This window comes from Boleophthalmus pectinirostris, unplaced genomic scaffold (assembly GCF_026225935.1).
Source record: "Boleophthalmus pectinirostris isolate CB_2022bp ecotype Guang Dong unplaced genomic scaffold, ASM2622593v1 HiC_scaffold_22, whole genome shotgun sequence".
Lineage (NCBI taxonomy): Eukaryota > Metazoa > Chordata > Actinopteri > Gobiiformes > Gobiidae > Boleophthalmus > Boleophthalmus pectinirostris.
This window is the reverse complement of record NW_026571190.1, coordinates 35809604-35828589: the sequence shown is the minus strand read 5'-3', so window position 1 is coordinate 35828589 and position 18986 is coordinate 35809604. Positions and strand designations below refer to the sequence as shown.

The 18986-nt window shown below is 38.8% G+C and overlaps 1 protein-coding gene across 1 annotated transcript in view; it reads left to right on the top strand.

Annotated features, from left to right (window-relative positions):
• Positions 1 to 391: 391 nt before the first annotated feature.
• gab1 (GRB2-associated binding protein 1) overlaps positions 392 to 18986 on the top strand; it is a 135365-nt gene continuing 116770 nt past the window's right edge. Inside the window, 2 exon segments of the mRNA XM_055158551.1 lie at positions 392 to 812; positions 925 to 1086. Of these exon segments, the coding sequence (XP_055014526.1) occupies positions 1015 to 1086 (72 nt within the window). The 5' untranslated portion in view covers positions 392 to 812; positions 925 to 1014.

Genomic DNA, 18986 nt, shown 5'->3' with positions numbered 1-18986 from the left:
TGCGAGTCAGTTTCCTGTAGCGCCCTCAACAAATAAAACCAAACTCTGCTGTGAACGACGATAACGTTATTAACTGTGCGTAAAGTTGTTATGCACTTAACACTATCACCATTTTAATTCGAAACATCATATATTTTAATTGGAGTACTTTTTTGTGTAGTTTTAGTTTTTTCGTGGGCATTTGAGAGTTCTTTTATCACAGAGAAATTGTTTATAATGGTCAAAAACGCAGATTGAATGTGCAATCCAATACTCCATGGCCATTAGTGATTAAAGCAATGACCGAAAAACATGTGCATTCAACGTAATTGGAGTAGAATTAATTTTTATTGGAATGTTACTTCCGGCAATCCGCTGTTACGCACGGACGCAGCTTGACAGGCGCATGTTCCCTACGAGGGTGAGTTTAGGAAAAGACGGAGCCACCCTGTCAATCACAATGAAGGAACCATGGGAGTAAACTGCCTGGAAAGGTCGCCTTAGCCTGTGTGTTTCCATAGAAGAGTGTTTTAAATGCTTTGAGGACGCCAAGTATGCTCCGCACCAGTGTGGGACGTCTACACCTGATCGCGCAAACTGGGAATGGACGGAGATTAGCATGAGGCGTCACGTTTAACAACAAAACTTCGCGGCTCCTGAGTTGTCTGCGCCTTTTTGCGACCTCAGCGTTGCAAAATCCACGAGCAGCCGCAGATATTTGTACAAAAGGCGGCGCCGCGGAGGCTTTTATGCTCCCCAGGTCAAGGATAAGCGCGTATTTGAGTACAACTGGGTGAAATCTGGTCTGTGCATTTCAAAGAGCTGCTTTGTCGGTAAGGAGCGACTTTCGGAAGAGGAGTGACTGTATTCAGCTTTACAGATTAAAAAACACTGTCACAACATTGAAACTTTGTCATTTGAGCTTTGCGCCACCGTTCTTTTCAGGCACTCAAGAAGACACTCCCAAAAACAAGCGAAGACAAACAAGCTTTCTCCGCTCCAGCTCCGAGAAGGAGGGTAGGAAAGGGAGCAGATATGAGCGGGGGAGAGGTGGTGTGCTCGGGCTGGCTCAGAAAGTCTCCTCCTGAAAAAAAGTTGAGACGTTACGTAAGTCCACTTTATATCACCCTCTTTCTCAATGTAGTAAAAAATAACCGGTTAGTTTCACCAAACATGACACGCTATCTGGATGTGCGTCTGGGCGCTTTTACGCACCAGAGCAAAGTGCACATTTGCTGACCTCGTAATGCTTGGATACGTTTCAGCAAAGAATTCTGTCGTGTTTTGTGTCTTTTTTCTCTCTGTGCTGTGTTCCTTCACGCTTCCTTACATTTTAATTAGAATTTTAAGTGCATTTTTGGCGTTTTTTATGTCACATGGCTTCGTTATTGTTTTGGTTCACACCCTCCATAGGTTTCCATAACGTGACATTGTTCTTAATTGCTATTGTAAGGAGCTCCATGGCCTTCCAGTGTAACTCTTAACGATTTTATGGATTCCTTAAAATCTATAAGCCCGTGTATTGATCACGTTGGGAAGGAATGTGTGCACAGTTAATGCCACAGGAAATGCAGAATACTATGGGGTGTATGGTACAGCAGTGTTTCTCTTAGTAATTACCACTTACACGAAACAATCACTCCTAGTTTGTGCATTTTAAAACCACAACCTGCATTCATTGTGATCCGTAAAGGTTCTATATTACACAAAAATGACTCTTGTGAGCTTATGATGTTATAATGCAGTTGCCTCGTCAAAAACAGACCCGGAGTTCTGTTTGTTTCATTCACACACATTTGGCTAATCCTTCTTTATTAGTCTGTCTACATCTCCAAAGCTCATAATGCTCTGTTCCACCTCATGATGTTGTGAAGCGATAGTTAACAGCTACCTTTTACCTTTTGTTCACCAGAGATTGGCAATTCCAGGGCTGAAATGATCCAAAAGATTCTAATGAAGGTGTTCAGAGTTAAAAAACACAGTGGAGCACTTCCTTTATTACCACATGTCAGTGTTTTCGGTTTGAGAGAAAAACTCAGCCTAAATATGCAGGGTTTGTGTGTTAAACATGTGTGAATGAAACAAAACACAACTCCGGGCATGTTTTTGATGAGGAAACATTATAACACAGATCAGAAAATAGTGTAATATGGTCCTTTTTTTTAACTGCTTTTGGCACGTCACATGGTGCACACACACACACACACACACACACACACAAACATGATCTCTGTTGTGTTTTTAAATTATATGAACTTATGAAGGACAAGATGGTCACAGCCAATGACTTTTCCTTCTTGATTGTGCACTTCTCTTTAGTAATTTGTTGTGTTGTTTCTAAGAAGAACAGCAGCTCTGATTCAAAGAGCAATTAAGTTAAGTTAAAGGTGCATTGTGTGACTTTTATGGTGGACGGTCCGTCACCTAGCCAGACTGGCGCCATCTAGTGCCTCCACTCAATTTTGTTTCTCTCTAGCAACTAGGTCAGGAATCGGAATAGAGTAGACGGTTTGCAAAAAACCCCGGAAGTGCGAGTTCGGGCACCAGCCAATCAGCGAAGAGCCATATATGCAGTGTTGTCAATGATTCCCGAGATCACGGATTTAAAGCCAGAACAAAGAGAATGTTTGGGGAATTTTATCAAGGGGAAAGACGTTATTGTCGTTCTTCCTACGGGATTTGGGAAAAGCTTAATATACCAGTTAGCTTCATTAGCGGCGCATTACATACATCACGACCAAATAGCAGCGATTGGTTAAATTTTAAAAAAAAGTACCCGCTTACCGTCGAGTGAACGAAATCTAACACTGTGAGGTTAGACGGTTTCTACGAAGTGAAACTTGCTGATGAATCAGGCTATCCGTCACCTGCTTGTTTCTATGGATATGTTATTGCTCTGCCTGGAATGTTCCACAGTATGACTTTAAACAGCTCTACCTTACATTTATTCAATTATAGGTGGTTTTATTGCTCAAAAATACCTCGAAAAACAGGCATTCTGACTGTGAGCGGGGTCGCCTCACCACAGATCTGGCCTCTAACTTGGTCTGATTTGGTCTCTGTGAAGATAGAAAGGTTTAATGCCATACTGTGAAACATTCCAGACAAAGCAATTTGACAGACTCTCCATTAGAAAAGTTACACAATGCACCTTTAGGAGAATAAGCCATCTGCACAGTTATTGCAGTTTTCCCTAGTGCGTGGCCAGATATTTTCTTATTTTGGATTGAATTACGTGGCTTTCAGCTTGAGAAGATGGAATGCCACGTTTACAATGAAAGCTTTTTTAGTTTATAAAGGACTACAAAACTAAATTCCAGTCACAAAAAGGTTTTGTCTGACTGGGGGATGCTGGAATGTCAGGTGCCATGAGCGATCCCATTGGACTTTTATGTAGCTTTCCACTTTAGTTGAGACATGTTTTTTTATTAACTGCTTGTGCTGTAGTGTTGTCCTGATACTAAAATTTCAGATTTGATTTTGATACTAAGAAAAAGACTTGATACTCGATACCAATTTAGATTTTTTGCTTATTAAGATAAAAAAAAACAAAAAAAACTCTTAGATGATAGAATATAATTTCCAGCACAGAATAGTATGGCTTTCTTTAAGTTACCATGTGTTTTTTTGGTGTTGTAGTCAAGTCCCCACTAATCGAGACTAAGACCTGTCCGAGACCTTTGGGGCTCGAGACCAGGACAAGACAAAGACCTTTGAGGGTCGAGACTGAGACGAGACCAAGACTTTTAAAGACTGAGATCGAGAAAAGACCGAGACCACGGCCCATTGAGGCCAAATCGAGACCATCTTTGTAATTTTTGACATGTATTTCTATAATTACAGTTATTTCGGCACATTTATATCAATGTTTTTATAGAAACCAAGTCCAAATGTGGTCAAGTCCGAGACGAGACCAAGACTGTAAAAAAAGCAGTCTCGATTACTACGACCATGGATCTATTAAAACAACTGGACAGGGTATTGCTGTTTGTAGCTGCCTCCAGTTGACGTAGTGACACTCACTGGAACTTCAGCAGAAAAATCCCCTGGGCCGAGAGAGGATTTTTCTCATAGAGCGCAATGTAATCACAAACTGCTCTTGTTTGGCTGCCAGGGCACCTACAACTTTCAAAAATGTTTGATTTGTTGTCAGTTTTTACCTATTTTTAGATCATTATCTTTTTCTCAGCTCAAAACCCTTCAGTTGTCTTAAAAAACGCTTTTTAATCGTTAACTCCGGCTGCGGTCTTGCTCTTCTCGCTCCAATTGGTCAAAGCGATCATGTGATGCATGAGCCCGCGTGTCTGCGCGTGCGGTCGCGTGTATTCGCCTGCAGGAGAAAAGAGCACTACTGCGCATGCCACCGGAAGTACCTCGCTGGGCTAAAGGCGAATCGTGTGCCACTGAGCTCGGCCTATTGACTTGAATTCTTGAAGGCTTGAGTACGACGTAGACTTTAAAGACGTGGACTTGGGGAGTGTGACATCTCCCATAGCGTTCAGCTCCAGTCAAGTGAAGCTCATTGATGTTCGCAGTTATAGGGACAAAATTGGAGCCAAGTTCTGTATTAGGAATATGAATTGATTTACAAAATTGTTCACAAAATTGCAAAGTAAAAACGCCAGGATCACGAAGAGGGGGGTAATACGAACATTTAAGACCAAACTGAGCCTGACAGCGGCAGTTGCAGAGATAGGTCTGACAGTTTTTTCAATACAAAGTGAATTGGACCCAGAGTCGATGGAGCCAGGAGCGCGCCCATGGCAATTTGCTGTGTCCAATCCATTCAATCCAATCCAACTTTATTTGTATAGCACATTTTACCAACACAAAGTCTCCAAAGTGCCGCACAATATAAATTAACACATTAAATAAAATAAAGGATAAAATAAATAAATAAATAAGCAAGTCAATAGAAAACATTAAAAATACAAAAATTAGCAAATACAAAAATAGCAAATAGTCTAAATATAATATGTACAGTCTATACGTACTATGCTGGTGTTGATAAAGTTTGAGATTACTCAAAAACTGTTGAAGAAAGGTCAAATTTTGTAATGTTTATGCAATTTTTTCCAGTATCGATACTTGTTAAATTGAATATCTACTGTATGTTATTTACTGGTGTTGATAAAGTCCAAGATTACTCAAAAACTGTTCCAGAAAGGTCAAATTATTTTATGTTTATGTGATTTCTTTCAGTATCAATACTTGTTAAATGGAGTATGCATTTATAATACTGGTTTAGTATTGATTAATATCTGATTTGACAACCCAATAATGTTGTTAATAAAGGTTGAAGTGTTGTCAGCGGCTATCGATATCCGCAGGAGCAGAAGTGTGACCTTTACCGAAAATGGATAGGCCCGGCTCCTCTTCACTAATGATTATGCCTGTAACGAAGTCTAAGTCTGATGACCCAAATTGTCCTTTACAGCCCCGTCGTGAGGTTTATAACCGACAATTCCTTGAAATGGGAAGGATCTCTGAACATTTATGACTTGGCATGTCGGCACAGAGCTCAGGCTGTGATTGTAACAGCTCAGTGAAGCCTTCTAACTGAATTTTAGTTTTTCCATGTTTAAACAGGAGAGAAAAAAACTGAAAAACTCAAAGCATTCACAATCTGACCAGAAAAAGCTGAATTTGTTGGAACTTCAGTGAGATGTGAGACCAGAGAGATGATTTGTGCTCTTTAAGGTTCTCTAGATTTAGCCACTCTCATGTTTTTAGTTGAAAATCCAACTCCTAAACAGAACCATGAACTAGAGTAACTAAATATTCAAAATCAAAAACTGGGACACCCCTGGTTTGCGGTGGCTGGTAATAATAAAATTGTGAAACGACTGCGTAATTAAAGAGAGTTGTTCTGCTTTTGGCCCATTCATGACAAACATGAGTCAGTACAGTCATTTTCTTTCTCTTTTCCATAATTGTACCTAAACTGATGACAATGTGCGCCTCTCATTACTGTTGGCAGGTGTCAAATTGGTCAAAAATAGGGACACCTGGGACATTTTTTGTATGAAACTGGGACAAGTCAATAGTTTTGTATAAATCTGCTGGTACAGGGGACACGGGGCTCAAAACTGGGACTGTCCCGGGTAAATAGGGTCACTCTACCATGAATGCTTTAGCTAATGTGTGCATTTTCTCACCGTGGTAACTGTTGAATTTTCCTCCAATAGAGATACATGTAGAACACCCCATACTGATGATGAAAGTGTCAACAGGAAAAAACCTCCAGATGACAGTTTTTTTGGCAAATATATATCAGTGTTTTTATAGAGACCGAGTTCAAATGCGGTCGAGTCCGAGACGAGACCAAGGCCCTAAAAAAAAAAAAAAAAAAAAAAGCAGTCTCGAAGCCGGTCTGGAGTACTACGACATAGACTATAAAGACGTGAGTGTGACGTCACCCATAGCCTTCAGCGCTAGTCAAATGAAGCTCATTGAGGCTCGCAGTTATAGGGACAAATTTTGAGCCAAGTTCCATATTAGGATTAGGAATTGATTTACACAAAATTGTTCTCAAAATTGCAAAATAAAAACACCAGGATCACGTAGAGGGGAGTAATACGAACATTTAAGACCAAACTGAGCCTGGTGGCAGCAGTTGCAGCGACAGGTGTGACAGTTTTTTCAATACAAAGTGAACTGGAGCCACAGTCGATGGAGCTAGAAGTGCGCCCATGGCAGTTCGCTATGTCCAATTCATCCAATCCAATCAGGGCGGCACAGGGCTCAAAAACTGTGACTGTCTCGGGTAAATAGAAACGTCTGGTCATTCTACCATGAATGCTTTTGCTAATGTGTGCATTTTCTCACCATGGTAACTGCTGAATATTCTCCAATAGAGATACATGTAGAACACCCCCATAATGATGATGAAAATATCAATGGGGAAAAAAAACTCCAGTTGAGGTAGTCCTGACCAAGCCAGGCTGGCATGACCTAGTGCCTCCGCTCAATTTCATTTCTCTCCAGCGACAAGGTCAGGAATCAGAATACAATAGACGGTTTGCAAAAAGTTGTAGACTGTGCACTGGCCAATCAGCGAAAAACTGTGAGGCCATGACGTCAAACTCAAGCGCCTGTCTGGGTCCCTTTTGTGGAACAGCACAACAGTAAACAAAGCGGTCGATATGGATGTAGACGAAGACAGACATTCTGTGTTGGCAACGATTCCCGAGATCAAGGATTTAAACCTGGAACAAAGAGAATGTTTGGTGAATATTATCAAGGGGAAAGACGTTATTTCCCTTCTTCCTACGGGATTTGGGAAAAGCTTAATGTACCGGTTAGTCCTGTTAGCGGCACATTACATATGTCACGACCAAATAGCAGTGATTGGTTAAATTTAAAAAAAAATGTATCTGCTTACTGTCGAGCGAACAAATCCTAACGCTGTTAGGTCAGACAGTTTCTCCTGACAGGTTGCCCCAGGGACATTCAAGGATGGCTCAAATATAGAGAATGAATTTTCCTAACAAGACATTAATAAACAATACCCCTAACCCAGAGTTTAGGGCTCCATGTAACCCTGTCCTTCTCTTCTTTTTGAGTTTTCAACTGAACTGGATCCCTTTCTGTCCTTGGTTTTTCCACATGCTCAACTCTTTTTAGTATACACACATCAATCAGTGCTATAGAAAATCCTCATAGTCATAGTCATTTTCACCATAAACCGCATATGTCTAACTATTTTAAAGCAGACCTTTTATGCAAAGTCGACCTTTCAGAGCTTTCAACCAGTTGTAACTAGTTGTTTCCCCTTCTACTTACTCACCTGAAGATGCATTTGCAGTGATTCCGGGATGTTTGAGTAATGGTTAATCACTTATTTTCAAGACGCCATGTTGCCGATCACCTCCAGTTTGGTCAGTTGTTTCTTTTATTATGTTGTCTTAGATGAATATTGTGGTTTAAAATGTGCAAATTATAACGTACACAAAGCAGACACAAGCACAGTTTATTTATTTTTTATTAAAATACCTCAATTATTACATGAAACAATGCAGGAAACCTCTTGACCTGTTACACACAACTTTCTTAAAATACATTTACGCGATCATTTCCCTTAACATCGGTTGTAGGCCAGCGTCAGTGCGTCAGAATTTGGCAGGCCCCTTCTCTTTGTGACCGGTCAGAGTGTGAGATCACATGAGGCGTTGTAATCCAGTGCTGACAGGTCTTTTTTTGGCCCATGACGAATCGCTCAAACGTTAAGCACCTTCTTCGGTTTATTTAGGGGCTTGTTGGTGACCAGAAGTTGAGCTATTTATTTTTTATCATGAAATCATCTAAGTCTTTTCATCCCAGCAAGTAAGGAAGTCAGGATATTAAACAATGATTCACGATTATTGGCGCCGTAATAAAACCAATAGACAAATCCTTCATTTTAGGATTAGTAAGTAAGTAAGTAGGTAAGTATATTTTATTTGTACAGAGCTTCTCGCGCATAAAAATGACAAAGTGAATAATAAATTGAAATAGAAATGGAAAAATTACAAACAATACAAACGATAAATGCATAAAGAAACAACCCAGTCAGCTAAAAGCTTTTCTAAAAGGGAAGGACTTTCTTTCATTTCCTTTTTGGAATATGTTACAGTGCTCTGATTTATTAAATCAAACTTTCATGTTTTTTTTTTAAATTTAATTTTATTTTTTTTATTTTGCTTCTAAAACTGTTACAATGTTATTTTTTAGCTCTTATTGTGGTCTGAAATAATCAAGATTTTTTTAAATTAAAGATACTATATGACGCAAAATTGACTCTTGCGAGCTTTTAGTCATGTTATAATGTTGTTACCTCATCAAAAACATGCCCGTATTTGTGTTTCGTTTCATTCACATTCCCCGAGCATTCATTGAGAATTCATTGAGTAACGTCTGTCCACGTTTCCTGAGCTCAAAACGCTCTTTTCTTGCTCTTTTGCGATGCCATGAAGTGGTAGTTTTCAAGTTTACAGCTCCTTTTACCTTTCGTTTAGAGGGAGATTGTCAATTCCAGGTCTGAAATTATCCAAATGATCCTACTGGAGATGTGAGGAGTTCAAAAACGCAGTGAAGCACTTCGGTATCACCATTCAGTCACAATATATATAAGAGTTTTTTCAGTTTGAGAGAAGAACTCGGCCTAGATCTGCAGGGTTTGCGTGTTAAACGTGTGTGAATGAAACAAAACACGGCTCCGGTTATGTTTGTGATGAGGAAACAACATTGTAACACAGATCAGGAAATAACGTAATATTTGCCCTTTCACCTAATAATCTTGAAATCCCTTCGTGCTTGTGCTTTTGAGAGGATAGTCTGTCTTGGCACCGGGTTTCAGGTGATGAATTGGTCCGAATGTTGTGATGTAGGAGTAGGTGTTGTTTTGGTGTGAGTTATGTGCCACTGTGAAAAGGAAAAGATGGGCCTTGTTTACTTTTAATTAAACCTCTGATTTAAAGTCTCCAGTGTGTCTCTCTGATGTGTTGGCGTTGTCACGATATTAAAACTTCAAATCAATTTCAAAATGATCTGCACTACAATAGGGCTGTTGGTTGGTATTACAAAGGCAGATTTAAAGGCACACTGTGTAACTTTTTGGTTGAAGGTCCGTCGTGTGCGTGTTTCTATTAATATGTCATTGCTTTTCCCGAGAATGTTCCACAGTATGACATTAAACAGCTCTACCTTACATTTATTCAGTTACAGGTGGTTTTATAGTTCTTTTTAAGCTCAAAAATACCTAAAAACAGGTATTCTGACTGTGAGCGCTGTCGCCTCTCCACAGATCTGACCTGTAACTTGGTCTGATTTGGTTTCCAAGAAGATAGAAAGGTTTAATGTCATAGTAGCCACGTTTACATGATGTTTTTTTTATTTTTTATTCGGAATGAAAATAGTTCGGAATTAAATAGTTCGGAATTAAAATATTCTCCTTCAAGTTTACATGGAAATAATAATTCTGAATTGAGGTTTACATGAAAAACACGTTAAAATCACCTTTATTTAATTCCGTTCAACGTCTGGGGGTGGGGAAGGGTTCTGATTGGACAGGGACACGAATGTTTTTACCTCAACCAGAAAAAAAACGCACACTTCAGCTGCTACCGGCTTTTTTGTCACGTTGGTTTGTTGTTACACCACGGACACAAACATGATCCAAACTTTTTTCGCGGTCGTTCCTATGATAATTGCGCAGCAGCTGGAGAATTCTCTCATCACGTTTTACATCTGTCAGCTGAGGAGGAGAAGGGAAGAGTGTCAAAGAAGGGAGGAAGGAGACACACTGAGTCAACGGCTGCTCTACCTCAGCCCACTCCCGCGTCCCGCTCGCAAATCCAAAGAGACGTGGATGAAAGTCCGAAGCCAGGACTGGTGGAGCCGGATAGTCTGTTTCGCGTCAGAAGGGCGACCTAACGAGCGTGCACTGAACAACTGGAATTATTTTTAAGAAGAATAAACGTTTACATGATCGAGGAATAAATTAATTCAGCTTTAAAATCAGAATAAATCACCAATTTACTTCGGAATTAAGTTTAATCCTGAATAATAATTTTCATTTGGAATTAAGTGTTTACATGGTCTTTTTAAAGTAGAATAAATTTTTATTCAGAATTAAAGCTCTCATGTAAACATGGCAACTGTTTAACATTCCAGACAAAGCCATATCATCTCCATGGAGAAAAGGATTTGACGGAGCCTCCACCAGAAAAGTTACACAATTCACCTTTAAATCATTAACCACAAAATTAATCTGTGTTTATTTGAATTCCTAGTCATTTTTTTTCTGTTTAAATAGTTTTTGCATGAGCTCCCGTGCAGATTTGGGCCAGATGTCTTGACGACTACAGCTCTACACTAAAATGATAATAAAAATAATACAGCGTTTCATTATTATTACTTTAAAAGGGTCGTATTGAGTTTAGGAGTTTTAATATTTTCGCCGCCTGTTATGCAACATTTTGGGGACTTTTTGCTCCCGTGAGAAGATATTATATTTTGTTTTAAATTGTTGATCACTATGGCAACCTTTACTGCTTTCTACTTTTTATAGGGAAATATTTTTGAGATCCTGAAAGTGGTTTTATGTCATTATTTCAACTTGAGTTATTATTAATGCACTATTCAGAGTTCTAATAGTTATAATAAGCATGGACAGTTATACAAGCCCCTTTTTGGTTCAGAAATAAGAAGTTGGTAAAGAATATGACACGTTTTTACTTTCAGCTTCCTTAGTTTTGTTCTTAAGTTCTAAAGAAAATGGGTACTGACCTCCGGAACTTCCAAAAGCGTTTGTCGTGTGCATATTCTTTGTTATGCCAGGCTTTGAGAGACTCTTGGTTCCTCTTTAGGATATTTGTTTCATATAGAAGCAAAACAAAGCTGTGAATTCCAGAGCTGAACACAAAAACAAAGTAATCTGAAGCTGGCCCTCTCAGTAGGTGTCTGTGTAAACCCCGAGCAGAGGCCCCCAGCTTACCTGATTATCCACTCAGGGCAAAGTTTTCCTCCGGGGCCGTGCTGCTGATTGGACCAGCTCAAAGGTGAAAGCTTCTGAGAGATTTGCCCGTCTGAGCTCCAGGGCTGTAACGAACCATTATTTTAGTATTCGACCAGTCAGTGATTAAAGTTTTATTAGTCCACGAGTCTAACAAATGTTTCTGGAGGACATTGAGATTTCTTAAAAACATTATCAGTGAAATAAAGCTTGAAATACGGTGACGGAAAGCTTCTGAATAGTACAATACCAGGCAAAAGTTTTAGAGCACCACAGCTTTTCTAGTTTGTTACTGTTGACCAAAATGTATTCTGATGTTTTGTTTCATAAGTGTCCACCCTTGGCAGATATAACAGCTGAACACACTCGTGGCTCGTTCTTTTTACAATAGAAATCAAATATTCTTCAGAAAGTTCTTCCCGTCTCTTGCAGAAGTTCCCATAAATGTGTGGCACTTGTGGGTTTTTTGGCTTTCACTCTTCTGTCCAGTTCATTCCAAACCAGCTCGATGGGGTTTAAATCTGGAGACTGTGCTGCTGGACACTCCATGTTTTCAAGTTTACCATCTTGTTCTGTTTTTCTTAGGTAGTTTTAGCAGAGCTTGGACTTGTCTTTTGTATATTTTATCTCTTTTTTTTTAACCTCTGTCTGTTCAGTTCTCACCTTTGTACCATTTCAAGCTCTTCATTAAACTTGAATTGCATTAAATAACTGGAAAAATGAGAGTGTTCTAAAACTTTTGACCGGTAGTGTATCTATTATTGATATTTTGATTTAATATTGCCACTTTTCTTATAAAATATCTTTTCGCATAATAATAATCAGCTGTCTTACATAGCGTTCTTCCAGATGCTCAAACTCAGTTTACAGTTTCATGCATTACTTACTTGCCTAAAGGCACAATGGCAGTTTTTGCCACCGGCGCCCCACTGTGGCACCTGGAATTCCCAGCAGTTTTGTGTCTGGTATGTGACGAGATCAAGCTTTGAGGAGGTTTGGCCACGTGTTTTAGAGCAAAATACAGTAGATTGTGATTACAGTTATCCACTGATATGCACTGATACGGTACTGGTATTCAATATCGACGCCAATACTGAAAAATTTGCTGGATCGATTATTTGTTCTGTGATATCGATTAAGCTGATATTCTAGAATTGGGTGTAATAATACTATTTACTTGGGATGTAACAATAACCGAAATATCATGATATTGTATCGCCAAAGTTCTCACAATAAATATCGTGGACCGTCACAATATATCGAATTACAAGTCTCTTTGCTTAAATTAAGAGTTATGGTGCAGCAATAAAAAAAAAGACAGAGAGAACTACATAGACCATGATCCTTTGCTCCATTTTGTTGCAGATCGCAAGAAGAAATAACAGTTTAAGCACTTTTAAGTCTTAGGTCTTTGGATTAAGTCTTGTCAAGGCATTTTAAGAGGAAAAAGTAGCAAATTAACAGTTTTAGCTGTTTAACCCCCACAAAATATCACAATAAATATCCTACCGTGAGATGTATAGTGAAAACCGAAAGATTTGGATATTGTTACTTGCCTAATCGTGAGCCTCCCCACCATATCGTGAGCTTTCCCACGATATCACAATAAATATCGTACCGTGAGGTTCATACCGTGACGATATCGTATCGTGAGACTTGGATATCGTTACACACCTAATATTTACAGGTTGATTTTGGCCTAGAACGTCTCATAATGTTTGAACTTTTATTCACGCGAAGGTTGTTGTGACTTGTTTTTGGGTGTTGTTACTTGAAGGATAAATGACAGCTGCATGACACAGTTGGATCCCTTGTGTGATACCATAACGTTTTAAGGAAATAAGTACCATTTTCCGTCCCTAAACTGGTATCGTTTAATATCAGGTTTACTCAAATACTGCAAAAACTTAAAGTCAAAGTGCTGATAACGGAATCGGCACTGAAAAAGGCTTGGTGCATTCTTAATAATAAAGTGACTACTGTTCTGTCTGTTATTTCTTATAGTCGACCAGTCACAAGGAGTCGATTAAATGTTGTAGCGATTGAGCTGACAGCGACTTTACCGACACTTTGGTGTCTGTCACAATCACAAGTTTTGCCGTTTGATTTATTGCAGGAGAAAATACAGTGCATGAAACAATAACCCAAAACCACGATCATCCCAAAAAACAATTCTAAATGTACAGTATTATTAAAATACACGAGGAGCACAAATAGAAGAATGAAACACTTTAATATTTAGTTAGTGTAATGATTCATAGTTATTTATTCAACCTCTGTGCACTTCTTACCTCATCGTACTACAGAAAAATCACAAAGAGCTTCCCACTACTGCAAAGAAAAAGTATCCATGGCCACGGTAAACATTGAAACCCAAAATAGTAGAGTGTCAATATGGTACATTTTTGTGATAAGCTTACGAACGTGACTGCCTATCACATCCTCCTCCTTATATTGTCCAGCGTGTCCTTGTTACTATGGCAACGTGTGGAAAAAGTTCCACAAGTCTAACCTGTCTTTTTATGTTTACACTGAAAGCCGCTGTGGGAGCGAACGCAAGTCAAATTTGAAAGTCTCATCAGCGGAAGGCCGTTTTGCCACTATTGCTTTAGTAGGAATTTTCTCAGCCAAAATGTATCAGAACTCGATCCTCTGTGGGTTTCTGTTTCATTGACTCTGCATTTTCCATCTGGTTCCAATTTTCTTCGTTCTTTCGTTGCTTTACCTTTTTGGAGATGTGAAAGTACAGTGTTACAGCAGCCCGAGAATGCAGTGGTTGAGTTGCAAGGGCATGATCACACTATTCTCTCTAACTCCTGACTCACGAGAACACATTTTGAAGTTCAATGTATTGTTGAAGTCAATAGAGATGATAATGTATGCCACCAATAAGCCAAGAGCAGGTTTAAACCTCAAAAACTTTTCTAATCGTAGAGTATTGGCAAAAAAAATCATGAGCTACAATAAATAAAGAGACATTGTGAAGAGGTGTGTGTGTTTTGGCTCCACCAGGCCTCCTGTGTGAGCCTGCTCTGTCCGTGTCCTCTGGAAGCTACAGGAGATCAGTGTAATGTGATGTGTTCATTTAATGCAGAGCAGGTCTGTTCTGTCCGTGTGCACTGCTCAGAGCCTCTACAAACTGATTATGGTTTTGCAGAACACTTTGTGCAGCCCATAATGAGGCCTCAGCAGTGTGAGGCGCAGGCCGAGCGGAAGAGGGAAAATATTGAACCCTGAAGGTCCTCCTCTTTGTGAAGGACTGGCCTCTGCTGAGGACAGGCTCTGTTAGGGACAGGCTCTGTTAGGGACAGGCTCTGCTGAGGACAGGCTCTGTTAGGGACAGGTTCTGTTAAGGACAGGCTCTGCTACTGGGGACAGGCTCCTTACTAGTTACTTAGAAAAGCCCCAGCAAGTGCACTTCTTCTTTACATGGAAGTGAAACTTTATTATCACTCTGTGGATTACAGGAAATGAGGAGTTCTTAGCTAAGACCAAACACGTCTGCAGAAATGTAGAGACAAGTACAGCCTTCATTAAATCTGCTAAGTGGAACTCAAAATTCCCCCCCTTCCCAAACAAAACAAACAAACAGTGAGGCATTAGCCTCTTAGCTAACAAACAAGAGCCACTGGCCCATGTCCTGACCACCGCTGTAGTCAGTCCATTTGGAGTCTGAAACTGTTGTGTGATCTACCACACAGCTTGAAAATGGATTGCATGTGCCATGAATAATTGAGCAGCCATTACAAACAAATAGTCATTAAAGATTCATTTGTGGCACTACTATAGTTATCTTACTGTCCCACTTTTGTCCCAGACTCAGTCTGCCACCTCAGTGTAACACACATGAGGATCGCTTTCACTCCGGCCTCTCCTGTGTCATGTGTGGAGACGGCTCTGGAAGTGTCATATGCTGCTCGATGTTATTGTACATGATCAACTTTATTATGCTGTGTAACAGTTGGGCATTCATCGTCACACAAATATATATTACAAAATAATTATAATGTCTGTAATTACAGTTTGAATACAGTTCATTGTTTTAAACACAATGGCATTGTCTCGAGTCTTCGTCTTCAAACTGACATGTCATTACATCAGACAGAAGTAAACCACTAAACTAAACACAACTTTAATATCAACTCAACTCCTCTTGCAGTAGTTCTATTTTGCGTTTCAACTTTATATTAATTTATATATATACTGTACATTCCTATATCTTTATGAAGATGTCACACTGGCATAATTTAATCAGTTCATTGCAATAACTTTTATTGTTCTTAAAGACACTAAAACAGGACATGACAAAAATAAAAATAGAATAGGTTCCTCTTTCCTCATTGTTGCAACTTGACCTAACTTTGGGTAAGATGAGCACGAGTTGCACCACAGGATAAATACACTAATGCTTTTCTTTCGTACAGAAATAGTCAGGAGAAGGCGCCGTGATATTACGAGGTAGAAGATCTTCGACTTGTAGCTAAATCAAATCACAGTTTCCTTCACTCCGGCTCTGCCCTGCATGTTTACTTTTTATCACGCCTCAAATTCTGCTGGGTCAAGGCTGACATAACATTTAGTAAACATGTCTCTCTTTGCCCGTTGCAGCTGTTTACTGAGCTTCAAGCCAACTCCAGTGTGAGGACTCCAATACAGACCAGGTTTTCTTGTTCCTTGTTTGGAGCTTGGGAACGTTGTGTGTGCGTATTCTCTGGGAATCTGCTTCTGTGGAATTGTAAAACGATCTGGTTGTTCTATTTGACACAGAGCCAAGTGCAGGGGTTTGAAGTGCAGCTATTATTAAACACAGATGATAGAGCCCTCTCCACTATTTTGGAATGAAGTAACTGAACACTCTATTTCAGATATTTCTAATACATAAGCCAATAAAAAAAACACATAGGCTGCGCTGTATATCCCCATCAAAATTCCACTCTGAAGTTTTAACCTTAAATATGTTGAAATTAGAAATATTTTTACAGCACTACGCTCCTTTACAGTTGAGATTTGTGGAGAGTCGCCCCTATTAAAGAAGAATTTATTGGGTCCGGTCAAGCGGTAACGGAGGGAAACGGGGGCAGATTTTTTAAAATTCAAATAGCTCTTATTCAGAAACTAGAGGGACTATTGAAATAAGTAAAGTATCAGAATGTAGAAAAGAGTTAACACTCCAACAGGGTAAAGTTAAACCTGCGATATTCTTTTCAAGTTATTGACAAAAAATGAAAAAACTCATGTGTCGGTAACGGAGGGAATGAAATATGCAGCACTTTTTGGGCAATAAATACAAACAGTGATAACTCTTGGTTCTCACTTACATATCCTTAACAAACTGGTTTGAATATTTGCTTCATATAGTTTTCTACCATATGGTACAAGATTAGGTTGAAAAACCTCTTTTTTCTTCCGAATACTTTAATATTACTTCAAAATGAAAGGAAACTATTTCTATAAAATATGTCAGTCCTTCCAAGCAAATTTTTATCATTTTAAATACTTTTTTTTTTTTTTATCATGTACCTTCATCAACAGTTCAAAGATGGAATAACACAAGATATGATGAAATACATCCATTTATTTACATGATTTGCAGGTCTTTGAAATTTGGGAAAAAATTTTTGTTCCATGTTTCATACATGGTCTGTTTAAAACATATGGAACTTTAGAACCAAAAATGGTACAGAAAAAAGGTAAACAGTTTCATAAACTAGAGTACATATGTATCTGTTCAATACATTTTTATATCAGATGCATTAACTTGAATTTTTGGCCTTGTTGTTTACTTCTGCTTGACCGGGCCCTATTCTATTTTTGACAAATAGAAACACCCCTAATGAATAAACGCAAGATGGAAATGTTTAAAGTCATACCATGGAACATTCCAGGCAAAGTAATAACATCTCTTGGAAGGGAGTAACTGAACACTATTTCAGATATTTTGCTAATACATAGGCCAATAAAAATAACATAGGCCTTGCAGTATGTCTCAGTGTCTCTATCAAAATTCCACCCTGAAATTTAAACCTTAAATACATGAGATTCTTGTATTACTTCGGCAGTTCAAGTTTCATTTCTATTTCAGATATTACGGCTCATGGATGTGTTTAAAATGTGCACTGTGATCTGAATTTAGATTTTAAAATGTCATTTATTTTCATTTTTTTCCCCTCAAATTGTGCAGCTGTGCGTATGACCCATTTAAAACACTGTATGCTTTTTCATGCTTTTGTTGATAATCTCTTGCACATTTTCAGGTAGTTTATTGTTTAAAAGAACACTTATTGTGCTTGTGTGTCTGCTGTATAGTTATAATTTATGACACACGTGGATCATTAAGTTATAATTTCAACATTTTAAATCACAATATTAATCTAAAACAACTTAATAAAAGAAACAAGTGCTCTGACTTCCGTGTTGGAAAACTGTGGTGCCCAATAGGAAGACATTGGTGTAATTGTGATCACAACAAAGAGCTGTGAAGTTGTCAGCTTCTCCAATGGATAACTGCACATCACACTAGAGAGTAGCACTTTTTTTTTTTCATTTGTACCAAAATGACTACACGATTCTACCAAATGTGTATCAGTGGTTAAGAAAAATAAAACTGGGAAAGCCTGTTTTAGATTTAAAAAATAGCCACTCTTTGCTTTTCTCACATTTTTTTTTTGTACTTTTGGCATGTCTTGACCCTGACATGACACAGCTGTGGAGTATGTGGAGGGTTTTGAAGCTCTGTCAACAAATGAAAGGCGGTTACACTTTTTAAATGTGCTCTCTGTAACGTATTTTTTGGACTATAAGGCACACTTAAAATCCTTTCATTTTCTCAAAAATTGACAGTGTGATTTATGTATTAATTCTGGTTGTGCTTACCGACCTCCAACTGATTTTATGTGGTACACGGCGCTCAAAAATCTGTCAGAATGTTTTAATAGTTTGTGGTAAGCTACGATGATGCAAAACTTGATGAATTGTCTGAGAATTACAGCTGCTGTAGTCAGGAACCTCGCAGAGTAATACATTTCGCATGAACCATCTCCAACATGATATACACAGAGAACAGACTCACCATCAGCAGCACATCCTCTGTCACAGAAAGAACACTCATATTCCATTGAGTCCTGTCCTCATCAGCCACAAGGAGAGAGCTGTTTTTTTTTTTCAAAGCTTATAGTTTATACAAATGAGCCATGTGGTTTTAAGTTTTGTTTCAGTAAAATGTAAACAAATGTGCGCAAAGCTGAATTAAACACATTATTACTCAGTGTATATTTGAGTCATCCTCATAGGAAATAAAAAAACTAACTTAAGGGCTAAGGATCAGTCTCAAGTGTCGTCCGTTTGTTTCGTTTAATGCGCCTTTATAATCCGGTGCGCCTTATTTATGAAAATAGATGAGATAATTCAACATTTTTGATATTGCACCTTATAGTCCGAAAAATACAGTATCTTTTTGGTTGGGGACCTGTCACCTTCTCGTTTTTGTTGAGATGCCATTGCCCTGCCTGGAATG